A 17,418-nucleotide genomic window follows, 5' to 3' on the forward strand; every position below is an offset into this window, starting at 1 on the left:
ACTTATTATTTCTCATTGTATGCCAGAAAGTCAGAGTACAATCATTGGAATACGAACATCTTATTTACATTCACTTCCCGTCGACTTTCTACGTTTTCTGTCTCAGAGCTTTTTCCGTATTAACGATCTGCACGCTTCATTGATTAGATTTGATGTACGACTATAATCACTGCAATATATGTCGGCGATAACAAGTGCCATCATTGCGCAACTCATCAAGCATTTCGTAAAAATGTTTGAGGTGCAAGCATTGAATTCCGATAATTCGCATTTCCGGAAAAGACGACAATCTCCCTATACTTTATGTTTACGGATACGCATTGAAATGAGCGCGTAGGTGGCGAAGAGAGAAAAGACGCAGGTAGATTCACGCAAGAATATACGTACATACGAAGCTCTGATGCGCGAGAAGCGAGAAATCTCCCATGGCAATATCCCCCGCGAGCGTTGGGAACTCGTACTTCCTTTTCCTCCGAGTGAGTGCATCCATAGAAAGGGGATTTTTATTCGTCGGCAAATTTTTTTTTCAATCGCGTGGGTGACCCGGAGCGTTCCCGTTTCGCAAGACACGTGTCGCGCTGCGACTGCTGCAATGTGACGCGCCGCCGCCCCCGCGATTTTCTCCGCCATGGTAGAAGAACCCCCCGAGATCTACGAGGAACATATTACGGCGTTGATTTTCGCGTAGGTCGAATAACCGGCTCTTTCGGCCGTGACACATGGCGCCAAAGTGGCGGCGACGGTTGAACGTTACGCCCGATGTCACGGTGCTTGTATTATTATTACTGCGCGCGTTGCGTTTCTGCGGAAATGTTGTGGAACCCCAGTTTATCAGTCTTGATTTGCGCAAGGCTGCGCCATGAAATCAATCTGGCACGTGTGATACGTGTCATGCGACACGCCGAACAAGTTTTATGACAAACGTCGTGACTCAAACATTACGGCAATCAGTAGTTTCAATGGTACTTACCTATGAAGATGAATAGCTCCGCTCATTTCAGGGATATGAATCGATTTCATTTGAGATTGCCTGTTTTCCGTGGCGCTTTTCCGATCTCCGAGTCTTCCGCTATCTGAAAAAAATGTTTTTAATTTTTAATAGCCGCGTAATATTATAATTTTCATTAATATACATAATTATAAATAAATAATCTAAAATAAAAATCAAGTGTTTAGTTTGGAATTTTATATAAATTATTTCATCAATATTTTAATTTTTGCACACGATATACAATTAAAGTTTTAAAAAATATCTTGTCTGTAATTTCGTCTCTAATTAAAATCCCTCCTGAAAATATCAATCCTAGATATAGAACAACAAATGACAAATAGAGGAGAAAGTATGCTAAATATCGTACCATTCGTTAAATCGTACTTCTACTGTATTTCTTAAACAGCGTTAAAATATTTTAAGGTAATAACTGTTGTATCGCAGGTAGCCTCACTCGAATGCCGCAATGTTTCTTTCTTTCTCAAGCGATCCGTTGATGAGTGACGTTCATAAATTTATTTTGTGTCATTTTCATATTCGGTACCCCGTGCCTAAGCTATCACATTGAGAAAGATAAGCAATTAATTTATTATTTGAGCATTTTTTAAAGTATATTTAATCCTGTATATGGAAGCGTTGAAAAATCGGCCCAAAATATATTAAGATTATTTATTTATTCATAAATTTGACAAAGTAATAGAAGTTCGGTAAAATGTACCACTAACTTTTTTTCATGTCGTACTAGTACGATTTATTAAATTAATTTGTTTATTTAGGCATTATTTTTTTTATATTTAGATGGACAACCGAAGAAAATATTATCAAATTTTATAATTATATTGAGATAATATTTATTTATATTTTTGTGTGATACAAAAAATATTTTTGTTTTGAAGAGGATTTATGATTATATAAATATGACATTTAGATATGTTTTATTGCAGACTGAGAACTTTTGTAGAAAATAAAACTTTATTTTTGTTACAATTTTTTAATTTTATTGTTAGAGGTATGATTTAAAAATTCATGGGTACAATTTAGCAAACCGGTATTGTAAATCGTATCAAATACTACTTTTAAAAAATTTTTATGATTTACGATATGAAACAATGATAAATTTATGTTAATGTTTAGCGTATATCATCGACAAAGAACCATAGTTTCAAATAAATAAAAAGTTTTGTCATTTCTTTGATAGTTTTATTGCAATTTTAGCACTTAAAGGGTACGATTTAACATACTCTTTCCCCTATATCATATCGTAACTAAAGACATATATCTCAGAAAGATAATTTGGCCGCGTGATAACTTCTCGGGGAAAAGATTTATCCAACGAACATCCACGACGACAAAGGAGATTTACAAGAAGAGAAATAAAGTTGGGCGCACCGGTATATAAATAGAGCGAGCACGAGGTACCGTTGCGACCGTACCTGGGTTGAGGGTCGGGGTGATGCGATCGTGATCGATGTAGATCGTTCTTTCGATCTATCTGCGGCAATCCGTGCTTGGGCAGGCCGCTACGTCCCTACCAGTCCATCGGCCAATCTACATATACCGGTAAACTACTTGCTCTTATACATATACAGACATAGACAAGAGATCTTTGCGCACACACGCGCGAGCGAATAATTTGTACATATATAAGTATATATACAATATAACGTTTGTATATAGCGCGCGAGATCTGTTTTCGAGTCACGTTATGGCAGGTTGACGCCGAAGATATCGGCGCTATTGTCCCGCGATATCTCGCATCGATTAGCATTGATTTGTGGATCATCGTGATTGACCCGCGGGATTATAGTGGCCAATACCGATTTACTCGGATACGTACGAGAGATAGAGGCGATCTTCCGTTTCGCGAACGATCATGGGTAATCAGCCGGTCGCTCGCCCGCGGTGAGAAAAGATCGAGATCGCTGGATCCCACAGTAGAAACCTCACGCATAGGATTCAAGTCATGGTCCGATTATATTTCAATAGTTAAGCGTTCTATCTGAATATTTAAGACTCGTTTGCGTAACACGTAAAAAAAAACGAGTTGTTGGCGAGAAGAAGGGAACAATGGGTGTCGCTTAAAGTTACTTGATAAGTTTCATAGATTCGAATCCGCTAGCTCTTAATTACAACGATCTCTCGCGAACCGACAAAGACACCTGTGCTGCAGCTGATATCCGAGTCTTCCAGATTACGTAATGACTCATGTCTAACAGAGTGTGGGACTCAGTGTTTTCTAACCGGTGAATGCAGAGAGAGAAAGAGAGAGAGATTAGATCAACTCGTATCTTCTTCTCTTTTTCTCTCCAAGCGAAATCATCGTATAAACTGCAAAGATAGAATCTGACTCGGTCACGTTTCTCGAAAGAAGAATCGAACTGTCTCTTCCGTATAAGACGAAATCGTTTTTGACATATCTCGCGGGGATTAGCATATAAGATGGGTTCGATAGATTTATATCGAAGCCTTGCTTTACGTAAGAGCATACGATAATATATGCTCTTACGTAGAGAATAACGGAAGTTATCATTCGATATCGATGCTAGACGATAATCCATTGCATTGATGAGGAATGATTTTTTATAGAGCCTGTTCATTTCATGCTATATTTGTGATCTAAAAACATCGTAATTTGCATATGCGAATTTGAAGTATAACCATATCACGCGTGGATATGGAAGATAAAATAAGCAACGGTACTTTATATAATTTATTATTTATCTATAGGATAAAGCTTACCTTCTAAGATTTTGACAATTACTACTTTCTCACCATTGTATATCAATAGATAAACACAACATTTTTACGTTTCTTCTATAAATTATAGATGAAAGTTGCAAATAAATCAAACTTTCACTACGCACGCTAACTTTTCACGGCAAATACAAATTAAATGCACTGAAGCTCCCTCACTCGATGCGCTCTCACAGTTCCTGACGTATGGTCGGTATTGAAGAATGAAACTGCAGGAAACTGAGGAAAGGTTTACAGATATTCATTTTACCTGCTATATTCTTTGTCGATTGATAATAAGTAAAACAGTTTCGTTTTCCTATTTTGCCAACATTTTTCAGATAATGGTACCTTTTGCAACTCGTATGATGGAAAGACACCCATAGATGGACCCAATTCAGTTAAAAATGCTTTCTTACACAGTACAAAGCCCACAGTATGTTACGGTTCGAAGATCCGAGACCTTTAAGACGGTGGAGGTTACGTGATTCGAAGAGTTGCTCAAGGGTGTATTCCTTCGATGGTTTGCTCAGAAGCTAGATTATTTCATTTCTCGGGAAGAAACGAATCGAGTGAATCAGTGATAAATAAATCATTCTTGACAGTGACAGTTGTGCGACAGCCATATTGCAAATATGATGTTAAACAGCTGATCATGTGTGACAGATAACTTGATGCAAACAAAAATTTTTCTTCCTCCTGTGCCTTTAAGAAATAAATATATATTTTGATACTTTCACTAAAAATACATTATTGAATAAACTTGTTTACGATTATTTCAATATTTTTAAATTCTTAGTGTGTCAATATTTTTACTCCAAAAAAACCTACACTAGATGGATATATAAAACGCCGGTGTATTATTTAAAATATAAAATATAAAGAGTGCCTACATAAATATGAAACTCTTCACGAGGTGAACCAGTGTGCTTATATCTATGATGTAAGCTGCCTCGCATCTCACACGCATCATTATTTCATCGTCGCCTCTCACCGCTCTTTCGCGGGTGTGTGTGCAAGTACACGTGGTTATATGACAGGCTGTAGTAGGTGAAGCCATACACCCACCTTCACAGGTGGTCCGTTTTTCATTCACGCGGCGCGAGGAACTTTTGAGAATATATTTGCTCCATCCCAGAGTAGCCTTTCTATCACGATCATGAGGACGTTGTTCGCAGTTCATCCTGTGTCGCTGGTGCTCGTATTCACGGTCACTGCCATTGGCGGCAATTACACAGATATCAATCTACCGCACGCACACATCAAGTATTATTTCAATTCTTTTCCCACGATAGCAGAAAAATGCCGCAATGATGCGGCCTGTCCATATAAGGTAGGGCTCGTATTTTTAATTCCTTGATATACGCTTTCACCCTTTCTCTCTCTTCATGTGTGTGATATGCTTTTAAATATTACGTTAAACTACAAAAAGAATTTTATTTATTAATTTCGAGTATAATTTTATTGAGTTTCTTATATATTGACCATCCGTTCTTTATTTTAGAGGAAAGTTCTTTATTTCAAGTAGCTGTCCTTTAGATTTATTCGTTTTTCCAAAATTCAATTTTGTCCTTTATTTTTTTAGCTTTTCATTGTCTAATGTCGTATTAACGTGAGAATTTGTACGAAAACAACAGTACCTCTTATCCGGAATCTATTTAAGAAAAAGGTTTGTTTCAACATAGTCGAATCAGTTTCAAACTATAAGAATACGACTTCTGATAGTCACAGAATTATTTTCTTTTTTTGCCCGTCGATCTCCACTTTGGTGCAACCTGCTTTGGAAACATATTGAGACAGATTTTCAGATTTGTCCTTTATTTTCTCTCAGAAAATATGGCCACCGTACACATATAGCATATTACCGAATATTATCTCGTATATATTTTCGTTCATAAAAAAATTGTTCTTATATAATTATATTTTATATAATTAATGAAAAAGAAGAATGTAAATTTTGCAACATATTTCAGGACGAACTCGACACCGAAGCCTGTTGGGGCTACGAGGAAGGTTGCAAAGTGAAAAATCGTTTTTCCATTCCAGTCTGTCTAGGCGATCATAAAGGTTGGGTCGCTACAAAAAAGGCTCAATTAGAGACATATTACGCACAAGGTGATTTCGGATACGTGCGCGACCAGAGGAAAGAGATGATGTTATTATGCGAGCCATTATTCGTGGTGAGCTCACTGAATCATAATATAAATCTGACGTCATGTAGTGAATACAAAAAGATAATTAAGTCGATATCTTCATCAAATAAAGTAATTTTTTTTCAGGACGACTCGTCTTTGGAGTGCTCGGAGCATATGAGGGTTTGCAGAGCGAGAAATGTGATGCTAAATTTCACGGATTTACTGACTCGCAAAGAACCTATACGATACAAAATGGATGTTTTAAAAGAAGGTCAAATTGGCGGCTACTGCACGTAAGAAAATATCAACGAGTAAAGCAGATCATCTATACAAGAAACTGAAAAGTATCTAACTCTCTCTTCTGTGATCAGGCTGAACGAAAGAAGATTGCAGGAAAATGCAGATCATATAAGCCCATTGCAATCTTGGGGACCAGAATTGCGAAATTTTCGCAAATTGAATCATCGGCCGATCGTTCACGGTGACTGTGACGTTGTCATTGAGAAACCGACCTTCATCATGAAAATAGATGCCAGTAAGTTTTAGGACATTCACAAAAAAAATTTTGTCATAAATTATTCATATTCATTCACTTTGTTGTAGTATTAAATATGTATCATCATTTTTGCGATTTCTTCAACTTGTACGCATCATTGCACGTGAATCTCTCGCACCCATCCGTCTTTGACACAGACAATCACATCATGATATGGGAGAGTTATAGGTACATAAAATAAAGCATAACACAAAATTGGTACAATATAAAATAAATATCTCGAACCGTTAGATATTCAATATGTTTTGCTTTTAGTTACCGGTCGGCGTTCCAAGATACTTTCGAAGCATTCACAAAAAATCCATTGTGGGATCTAAATACATTTAGAGGCAAGACAGTATGCTTCAAGAACCTGGTGTTTCCCTTATTACCACGAATGATTTTCGGATTATTCTACAATACGCCATTAGTAAAATCATTATATATCCTTTCATTATGATATTCCACGCTCTAAGAAAGACTATTAATTACAAGAAAATATTTTTTAGATTTATGGCTGTGAAAAATCCGGATTGTTCAAAGCTTTCGGTGATCATGTGCTACATCGTCTTCGAATACCTCTTCATCAAAGGAAAGATCGGAGGATTCGCGTTACAGTTCTGAGCAGAGACACTAAGTATAGGAAAATTTTAAATGAAAACGAATTGTTAAAAGTTTTGAAGGAGAATCCAGAGTATAAAGTCAGAAAGGTGAAACTTTAATTATTTAGTTATCTTTAGTATTCTATTTACTGATTTGTGTCACATATACGAGACACATTTTTAAAGTAAGGTCCGTTTTGAAATAAAAAAAAGAATCTCAACATATAAAAATAATTTATTATAGCCAAAAAACTATTGACTCGCGCGTTTTTGCAGGTAGTGTACAATAAAAATGTGTCATTCAAAAAGCAGCTGGAAATTACTAGAAACTCTGATATTTTTATCGGTATTCATGGTGCCGGATTAACACATTTAATGTTTTTACCAGATTGGGCGGCGGTGTTCGAAATGTAAGATCGTTTTTAATATTTCTAAAAATATAATTGTGAAACACTATGGTAAAACATTATGCATTCCAATTATTTTCAGATATAACTGCGAAGATGCTAATTGTTATAAGGATCTTGCACGGCTAAGAGGCGTAGGATATTTCACGTGGGAAGATACATCACAATTAGTACAGCAAGATTCAGTATGTTTATATAATTTTTTTCACTGAATTTTAATATTTAAATATGGCAAAATTTATAATAAAATTTAAAAATATTTACAGGGAACGCATCCCGACGGCGGAGCTCATGCCAAATTTACCAACTATAGCTTCGATATTAAAGAATTCCTGAGAATTGTTTCGCTTGCAAGAAATCATGTAAAATATCATAATGCGTTTAATAAATTTATCAATAACAATTTTCACAAAATGACAGTAGGTGAAATACAAAATGACACTAGGACAACGGATAATGAAGAATCGGTAGAGCCTGCCAACGCAAAAGAATCAGTTCAATTGCAACAAAAGTCAAATATATTATCCAAAGATGAATTGTGAAAATTTAGGTACTAAATTAAAAAAAAATTTAGATATATTAATAACAGGTTGAGCGGTGTGATCTGAAATGCAGTAAATTATTTGTTATTGAACAAATTTTTTTACTTATTTTATTATATTAATGTACATACTTATTTTAATAAATAAATGTGTGATTCTGTCGATATGTCTAAGTTGCATTTGGCAGTGTTTCCTCTTACTTACTAATTCTTAATTATAAAGTTTATTTAATATCTAAATAATAATTTAATTATAGTTATATCCATTTGGCCATACAAGAAATAATGTAATCTATAATAAAAAATAGTTCTCTGTACATGTTTAGATATAAATTATGTAATCATCTTCAGCAAAATAGAACAAACAACATGAAAACACTTGAAAAACTAATACTTTCAGTATAATTGACAAAAATTCGATTTTAAAGATTGAAAATTAGCTTGTGTATTATAATTTTTGTATACATTTCACAATTTGATTGGTATTTGTAATCTGTAAAGTATCAATGTAGAAAATATACTTATAGCCATATATATAATTAATATTAATACAGCAACCAACTGTTTTGCATATAATGTATACATTAACGTATTGACAAGACCAGTCGTAATATTACTAAGTAGGAAGAAAAACAGACCATTATAATTTACAGCATCACAAATTTCCAAAGATCTCTTAACTACACATTCTTTATTTTCTTTTCTATCATTCTCAAAATTTTTCTTTAAATTTAATCGTAAATTTTTACTTAATTTCTTGATTTTGTTTTCATTGCATGGCTCACTTGCTGCGTAATTAGTTATATCTAGCACAACCTCTACAAGTAGTAAGAGAGTAAGCAGCGTAGTTGTCAGAGTTAATATCCACATACAATATCCGGCATTAGCTAGCCTTCTTGAAACCTTTGAGTACGAATCACATAATAACATTGCGATACAAGCTTGTGCAGATAACAAAGATAACTTAACACATAACAACATGGATTCATTGTAGCTCGCTTGAAATTCAAGGCCATATAATTTTACAGAAATGTTCATGTTCGATTTTGTATGTGAATTTTGATATGTTGAATGGATTAATCTTCCAACAGCCACACCAACGAAATACAGACCTACATAACCAGGTACAGAAACTAAGCCTTCTCGATTGGCAGAGAAAAAGTCAGTTCTTGAATCATCACTTAAAACCCATGTCTTTAAACCTTTTGCGCTTATAATATATTCATGCATACCCAATATCCAAGCACCTGAGAATAGCGAATACTTGGAGCTAATCGTACTGGTGATCATACTAGTGAATAACTTAACAACAGCTAAAGTTATAAAGAAATTCCAATGAACACCATATTCAGTGACATGCTTCTGATACCCCATGTACTCGACTGCTACAAAACGTCCAAGACCCAGCACCAAGAGAGGTAGACAGCTTTGGAAACAATTTTTTATATTTTTCGTCAGAGTCTCCTGAAATCCCGTTTGACGATAAACGGAAAAATCTCGAGCTTCCGGTGCAACTAAGGCATTGGCTAATACAAACAGTCCGACACCCGTGTCCATTAGACTATATCCAAACACTTCTGTCTTGGCAAACTTTCGCGGAAAGATTCGGAAGTCGACGGCTAATATACAAATGGCAGTTATAATATTGGTTAATGCGCGAAAGTTAGTTATGAAGGGTCTCTTACCGGTGACCGGCCGCATATCCAAGTTAGAAATATGAGTGCTCTTACTTATTCCTAACACCATTATATTCAGGAGAGAGATAGATATCATTACGATGCATACGGTACCGATGTGTTCCGACAGTATGGTACAGCATAAGATAGTCGGGATAACAATCAGTACAAATTCTACGGCGACTCTTACGTTCCTGTGACAGGTGTATCTCCTAAGGACTCCCAGAGTCGTCGCTGTCAACAAGACGCCGCAAACGTTCGGTAAAAGGGTGAAAATTACCTCTTGAGGTGTCGTACCTCCGTGATTGGAGACGAACGCTTCTTGCTCGAATCGATATCGCTCCTTTGTCGACGTCATGATTATAGGAAACGTCGAATTTCTCTCTATAAACATTCCAACCCAACTGTATTTTACGCAATTCGTATAAAAAACCGAGGTAATTGTGAAGGAGAAGGGCTTCCTCACCGATTTCGCTGCAACTTCACAATTTTCTGTATTTTGGTACGTAAAACATGAATCTGTATAAGTTAAAATTGTCGCTCTCAATTAGGAAAAAAATTATTAACAATAAGCACTAAATTTATAGTAGATATTGAGAATCGCCAGTTATTGAATAAAAAATTAGTGAACTCCTTTTCTCTTGACCAGACTGGCAAATGTATTTGTTAATTACAATCACGACGTTTCGACCATCATTTTTTGGTCCTTATCAAGTGATCTGATATTTAATTACGGAAACGTATTACACAATGTAGTAATTAGCATAAGGTGTTTAAGAGGAAATATTGATATACATACTTACAAACGTAATTATATTTATTTATGGGAGACAACTCCTTGTGTCAAATTGGTGCGCGTCAAACATGTTAGACAAACTTTAAGCAACTAAACAATCTTTATTATTTTGTCGTATATGATATTGAGATTTTCTGTGTCCTTTTGTATGTTTATTATATAATAAGTACTCTAAAGTTGACAGTTGCGTGGTTAGGATTTTAGGATATCTGTCATACCGATATAACGTAGACCTGTTTCAACAAAAAATAAATTATTTTCTTTAGTAAATATGCAGTTTTGTTATACTGAATATTCCGTAATATATTGAATTAAATAATTTAAAAAATGGAAATAGAGTTTATGCTTTTTTAAAGCAGAGAATAATATTGATACATTGAAAAGTATACTTAATAACTTTTTTTCTAATTAAAAGCGACAATTTTAACTTATAGATGATTCATGTTTAACGCACCAAAATACACAAAATTGTGAAATTTCAGCCAAATCGGTGAGGAAGCCCTCTCTTTCACAATTACTAAAGCCTATACCTGGATGAGGGCAAACAAACTTACAGCTGATGATCCATATGTCAATTCATGATCGTTCGAATGCTTCGCGATTGAATATGCTACTGCTCCATGCTCCATTAGTGAGCAATAAGCAAGTGCTCAAATTGTGATTGTAGAATGTGCGTAGTAAATTTGCCTAGCAGCGTCATCTATCTGTTGAAAATTGGAAATACAGTCGATAACGTCATGACTCTTCAAATATCTCCAGACTCGACCTTCGAACCAGTGTTGCCAATGTCAGGGGCGAGCCGCGAGCCGCGGCGGGTGGTGGGGGGAGCGGCGTGGTGGGGGCTCGGGGGTGCGCGCGCCGTTTCGTCACGTGACCGCGTCACGTGGCTGCGTCACGTGGTTTGGTGTGCCCCCCCACCACCACCTCTGCGCAACCGCCAAACCACGTGACGCGGTCACGTGACGAAACGGCGCGCGCACCCCCGAGCCCCCACCACGCCGCTCCCCCCACCACCCGCCGCGGCTCGCGGCTCGCCCCTGAAATTGGCAACACTGCTTCGAACCTACGTGATCGTGACGAACATTTGTTTATTGGCAGTATTTGTGTTGCGCAAACGCTAATAATACTCGTGAAACATAAACATGTTTATTCAGTGCGTAAAAAGGATAGGACATTCAAGAAGTAGAAAATCACATGGAAGGAAAATCTAAAAGATTATTTCCTTTTGAAGAAAATTATGCGATAAGCAGTGAAAGAAAAAAGATTAAAGTGCATAGCAATCAAATGTCAAATAGTTGGAAAAATGTATCAACATCTGAACATAATTTCGTCAAACATTCCTCAGTTAAGGTACAATTCTCGGAGAGAGATAAGAAACTAGATAAGGAACATGTTTCGCTTGTTGAGAAAATGATGCCGACAAATATTGCATCTTACGTTGGACAAAAACAAATTATTGGTCCAACCACTGTCTTGGGCTATTTACTGGAAAAGGGAGAGATTCCCAGTATGATATTTTGGGGTCCGCCTGGATGTGGAAAGGTAGTTTTATTATTTACTATTTTGTATATCCTTTACTTTTTCAAATAATTTATCTTTGTAATTTATATTTCAGACATCCTTAACTAATGTAATAGCACGTTTGAGCAAAGAAACAGCAGGTGATGATGTGCACATTGTAAACTTATCTGCAAGTAGTTCTGGTGTAAAAAATATAAGAGATACTGTTACCACAGCAAAGGACAAATCCAAATTTGGATGCAAAACCATTGTCTTTATGGATGAAATTCATCGTTTCAACAAGCTTCAGCAAGATATATTTCTGCCGCATGTAGAGGCAGGAACATTTACTTTAATCGGGTGTACTACTGAAAATCCATCTTACAGTTTGAATCCAGCTTTGCTAAGCCGCTGTCGTGTGTTTGTATTAAATAAATTAACAAAGTGCGACATAACAGAGATTCTTCATAAGGCACTAGAATACTTGAATGGAAACATACTCGATATACAAGAAAGAAATGAAATGAACAGAGAACAGTTATATTTTCATTCAAATTTTAAATTTCGTATTGATAATAATACAATACAATGGCTAGCAGAAGCATGCGATGGTGATGCACGTGTAGCTCTGAATACTTTAGAATTGGCAATTCTTGCAAAAAGGACAAATGGATTAAAAACATCATCTAATAATGATATTATTTTGAAAGATATTAAAGAAAGTTTAATTAAAGCACACATGCTTTCTGAGAAAGAAACCAATCAGAGCCATCACATGTATTCCGCTCTTCATAAATCAATAAGAGCTGGTAAAGCGAATGCTTCGCTGTATTGGATGGCTAGAATTATGGCAGTTAAGGAAGATCCAGTAAATATTGCAAGACGGCTCGTTAGGATATCCAGTGAGGATATTGGTCTAGCAGATCCAGACGCTTTAGGTAAAAAAAAAGAAAGGAGATTGTTTTCATAGTGTTACATAAATAACTTGTTCTGAAACTTTATATATTTATTGTCCTGAAACTTATAAAATTTATAATTTTAGGTGTAGCTGTTGATACAATGTATGGCTGTCAAATGATTGGTATGCCAGAATGTGATGTACTTTTGGGGCAATGCGCAGTTTATTTAGCAAAAGCACCAAAGTCTCGATCGATATACAATGCATTAAAAGCAGCTGAGAAAATTATTTTGGAACACAAAGATTCTCAGCCTGCTGTGCCATTACATATGAGGAGTAAGATTTTATTTCATTGCTTATACATGGTGTCCTAAAACCATACTTCCTTTTAATGGCAAATTCTTAGGATCATTTGGAGACGAATTTTCCTCATCAAAAATGTCGAGAGGTTATCATTTTTTGCATTTTCTCAATTTTTGCCATCATGTATCTTTGTAACTAAGCCTTAAATTAAAATTCTATTAAAGTAAATTCTACCTGAAATTAACTGAAGAATGTGATTTTGTTAATATTTTATTTTTACAAGGCTTAATTTGCGAAAAACCCTTTATTTTCAATCGCTTATAACTTGAAAATTATCGGTGCGTCGACATTTTCACTGAGGAAAATTCGTTTCCAAATGATCCCAAGAATCTGCTATTAAAAGGAAGTACGGTGGTTTTAGGACATTCTGTATAATTTTCACTTATTTTTAATTTTACAATAAGTTATCCTATATTATATATATATATTTTCCTTACAGATATTGATTGTTTACCTACAGAGTTACGGCACATCAACCTTTTTCAAGAAAAACGGAGCATGTAAATATTTAAAAATAATACTGTGCAGTTTTTTTCGTATATTTACACAATTTTTTTTTTAATATTATAACCTTTTCAACGTCCAAACTATTTCAAACTAAAATTAATCGATCGATTAACCTCTTTAAAATCGAGATATATCAACTCTTTACCAAAATTAGTAATTTATTTAATAATTTTTAAATTATACACGAAACTTTATAAATATCGGCATTGTACGAGTTTTGGAGTACATCTGTACACGATTTGAGTTTCGCGCTAAAAATTAGTCTACAAATCGACCAATGACGTTAGGCACTGACGTAACGCGTCGGCCATTGACTGACGACACTGACGTACAGTTGACGCTGTTTAACGTAGGACGGAGCATATTGGTTTCGTCGTCGTAAAATCCTTTCCACTTACATCATCTTTAAAGACGGCTCGACGCACGGCGGACGCTCGGAATCGTGACAGCCTGTTCCGCGCACGTGTCTCACGTTAAATAAACAGTGCTCGCCCTACATGCAGCGTCGCTCGCCCTATCCGTAACGCTATGAAAATCTGGACGTCCGAACATACCTTCGAGTAAGTACGAAGCGTGCTCTTTAAACGTGCCTCGTTCCTCCTTCCTCGACATATTTCCCGTCTAAAATTCGTCCAAAGACGATAACTCAGTGATATATTCCAACAACCTCATTATCGTTAACCTGTTACATCCCACGAATGAGGAAACTTCTTGTTGTCGGGGAGGGAGGAGGTAGGAATGTAGGTTATCTCAGACATTTAAAATTCTTTATACATCTGTAGCCTTTTAATTTTTCTGAATTAGAATTATGAAATCATATTCTACTTTAGAAAAATATTTTAAAAAATAACACATTAGTTTAAGTGTTTCATAAATAGATTAATATTTTCTTTTTCAGAAAAGAATAAGTTTGTCGAATAATTTTTCAGAATTATATTATTTCGACGCGATAATAATTTTAATAAATCTCTTTTTGCAGTCATCCATGGGAAATGGTAGCGCAGGCTGCATGGAGAAAGTATCCGAACCCTATGGTGCCTTCTGTCATCGGGGCGGATGTCATCGACAGAAAGGTGGTCGACGGTGTCCTTCACACCCACAGACTCGTGGTATCTACGCAATGGGGCTTTCCTAAGTGGACACAAGCGGTGAGTCTTAATTTTTGCCACGTGCCGCTACAATTACCGCGCCTTCGATATTGCATATCTAACCTAACATAACCTCTTCTCGATCAGCTGTATTGTGCGAGTGCCTATATAATCATAATTGGACTAAATTGGTTGAAGGCACAACCGCTGTGAAGTTAGCCTCTCATTATTTAAAAAATTAATTTTTTTTCAGAGTTTGTGTAGATCTCCGATAGTTCCAGAGTTCTTGATAGTTTTAAGAAATAGTTCTGGCCATTAAAGACATGAAAAAGCATTTCAAAGATATGGGGGACTAACTTCACGCAGCCAAAAAATCCCAAAAATTTTTGAAGAGTTCTGAGAGTTCTGTTAAGAGTTCTGAATAACCCCCGCAGAGTTCTATCTGAAATCTTAATGGCAAAAGTCTGTAGAATTGATAGCGAAAAAGTTACGAACGATTATATGTGTCGAATTTGTAGTTCAAAGTACAAAAAATTTTTTTGAAGAGTTCTGAGAGTTCTGTTAAGAGTTCTGCATAGCCCCCGCAGAGTTCTATCAGAAATCTTAATAAGAAAATTGCATTAAACTGATACTTTTAAAGTTATGACTATTTTTGTTGTATATACTACTTTTGAATATTCAACCTCGATTTTTTAAATTTTCTCGAGTGGAACTATTTCTGAAATGTATCAAGAACTTTGGAACTATGTGAAATCTATCCGGAACTCTAATAAAAAATAATTTTTTTCAAAAATGGGGGGCTGCGTGAAGTAAACCCCCCATATCTTTGAAATGCTTTTTCATGTCTTTAATGGCCAGAACTATTTCTTAAAACTATCAAGAACTCTGGAACTATCGGAGATCTACATAGAACTCTGAAAAAAATTAATTTTTTAAATAATGAGGGGCTAACTTCACAGCGGTGATTAAATATTCCCCCCCCCCCCAAAAAAGCTATATTGTGCAACAGAGTAAATATAATTGCGACAGTTTTTCGGTACTTTGCAAGTAATATTGATTAAATGAAATTAGCTTTTACTAATTCATATTTTAATACCATTTGTACCAACATACAATACAGTTGTATCGATTCTGACATACTGGCATAGACACACGAGCTCGTTACATATGTATAGCTCTGTTGTGTGCCATTTATGAAATGCTGTCTAGACATTTCGCGGATGTATATGGACATACGTTGTACACGTGATCTTCCTCTAGCCTCGTATACAGGGTGTGTCCCAGAATTAGCTGATCATCTGTTAATGACAGATTCCTGGGATCATTTGAAGACGATTTTTCTTCAGCAAAAATGTCAAGGAAGGTCACATTTTTTGCATGTTTCCAATTTTTGCCATCATGTATCTTTGTAACTAAGGCCCTGCGATCAATAAAGAAAATATTAGGAATAAATATTAAATATTAGGAATAAGAATTATTTTGAAATAATAAAATCGAAAAAACTCTGATATTAAAATAGAAATTCAAATATAAAGGTGAAGGGCTAATAGACTAGTAAGAGCTCTTTATCCCCGAATTTGTATTTTTATATCAGAGTTTTTTCAATTTGATTATTTTAAAATAATTCTTATTCCTAATATTTAATATTTATTCCTAATAAGGCCCTGCGCACAATAGAGAAAATATTAGGAATAAATATTAAATATTAGGAATAGAAATTATTTTAAAATAATAAAATCGGAAAAACTCTGATATAAAAATATTAATTCAAATATAAAGGACTAGTAAGGGCTAATAAACTTAGTAAGAGCCCTCTATACCCGAATTTGTATTTTTATGTCAGAGTTTTTTAGATTTTATTATTATAAAATAATTCTTATTCCTAATATTTGATATTTATTCTTAATATTTTCTCTATTGTGCGCAGGGCCTAAGTCTTAAATTAAAATTCTATTAAATTAAATTTGATTTAAAATTAATAACTGAAAAATGTAGTTTTATTAATATTTTATTTCCATAAGGCTTAGTTTGCAAAAAATCCTTTATTTTCAATTACTTATAAATCGCAAATTATTGGTGCCTCGATTTTTGCTGAAAAAAAATCGTCTCTAAATGATCCCAAGAATTTGCCATTAACAAGTGATCCGCTAATTCTGGGATACCCTGTATAACTTTTTTACAAATGAATGAATTTGTTTCATGTATTCAGAACATATATACACACATACACACACATATAGGCGTATAAATGCTTCGTCGTGCGAAATGTCATAGTATTGTATTGCGATAAAAACTTTTTCCTATATTTTACGTGCTCCGAAAAGCGCGGAGATATCAATCAATGTCAAGTTTGAAATTGACAGAATAAACGTCATCGCGCGTGACGTCAATTCTGTAGTCACTCAAGTCTAATCATGCTGGTTAATTGTTAATGAGGGGAGATTACATATGATTGCACTAGAACTTTCTGTCTATAATCAAGGATCGTTCTCGAGGGGCGGCGATAAAGCAGCGTGGTAAAGAATATTCCAATGCGTTCTCTCAAGTACATATGTAGTCACGTGGACGCCGGCCTGTTACAAGGTCGTCGCTCAAGCGATAGAGCGCGATGATCGAAGAGCTCGCGAATGGTAACCTTGCGAGAAC

At 35.3% G+C, this 17,418-nt stretch overlaps 4 protein-coding genes across 11 annotated transcripts in view; 3 read left to right on the forward strand and 1 right to left on the reverse strand.

The window, feature by feature from the left end:
• LOC145939729 (uncharacterized) overlaps nt 1-17,418 on the reverse strand; it is a 471,008-nt gene that overhangs the window by 172,001 nt on the left and 281,589 nt on the right. The window contains exons 1-4 of one of the 7 annotated variants that reach the window (XM_083044279.1): nt 10,871-11,168; nt 10,424-10,649; nt 10,087-10,339; nt 7,928-10,004 (exon numbers count right to left, since the gene is read on the reverse strand). In XM_083044279.1, the coding sequence (XP_082900405.1) occupies nt 8,413-9,978 (1,566 nt within the window). In that variant the 5' untranslated portion in view covers nt 9,979-10,004; nt 10,087-10,339; nt 10,424-10,649; nt 10,871-11,168 and the 3' untranslated portion in view covers nt 7,928-8,412. Of the gene's footprint in view, nt 1-612; nt 652-970; nt 1,074-7,927; nt 10,005-10,086; nt 10,650-10,870; nt 11,178-17,418 lie in introns of those variants that run through there. The other 6 variants (XM_083044280.1, XM_083044285.1, XM_083044282.1 and 3 more) reach the window with 6 other exon arrangements.
• Eogt (EGF-domain O-GlcNAc transferase) lies at nt 4,147-8,097 on the forward strand. The gene is made up of 10 exons (XM_083044278.1): nt 4,147-5,057; nt 5,698-5,904; nt 6,004-6,152; nt 6,231-6,394; nt 6,463-6,583; nt 6,671-6,824; nt 6,904-7,104; nt 7,273-7,406; nt 7,486-7,588; nt 7,670-8,097. The coding sequence occupies exons 1-10, from the start codon at nt 4,884-4,886 to the stop codon at nt 7,943-7,945; spliced, it is 1,683 nt and encodes a 560-aa protein (XP_082900404.1). The 5' UTR covers nt 4,147-4,883; the 3' UTR covers nt 7,946-8,097.
• LOC145939732 (ATPase WRNIP1) lies at nt 11,535-13,716 on the forward strand. Its single transcript, XM_083044287.1, has 4 exons — nt 11,535-11,958; nt 12,032-12,854; nt 12,959-13,150; nt 13,617-13,716. The coding sequence occupies exons 1-4, from the start codon at nt 11,611-11,613 to the stop codon at nt 13,679-13,681; spliced, it is 1,428 nt and encodes a 475-aa protein (XP_082900413.1). The 5' UTR covers nt 11,535-11,610; the 3' UTR covers nt 13,682-13,716.
• Slmo (PRELI domain containing slowmo) overlaps nt 13,826-17,418 on the forward strand; it is a 30,136-nt gene continuing 26,543 nt past the window's right edge. Inside the window, exons 1-2 of one of the 2 annotated variants that reach the window (XM_083044289.1) lie at nt 13,826-14,244; nt 14,664-14,832. In XM_083044289.1, the coding sequence (XP_082900415.1) occupies nt 14,213-14,244; nt 14,664-14,832 (201 nt within the window). In that variant the 5' untranslated portion in view covers nt 13,826-14,212. The remainder of the gene's footprint in view (nt 14,245-14,663; nt 14,833-17,418) is intronic. The other variant, XM_083044288.1, reaches the window with a different exon arrangement.

Source organism: Prenolepis imparis, unplaced genomic scaffold, assembly GCF_030444845.1.
Source record: "Prenolepis imparis isolate NDT839.2.m4 unplaced genomic scaffold, iyPreImpa1.0 SCAF_8, whole genome shotgun sequence".
NCBI classification, from domain to species: domain Eukaryota; kingdom Metazoa; phylum Arthropoda; class Insecta; order Hymenoptera; family Formicidae; genus Prenolepis; species Prenolepis imparis.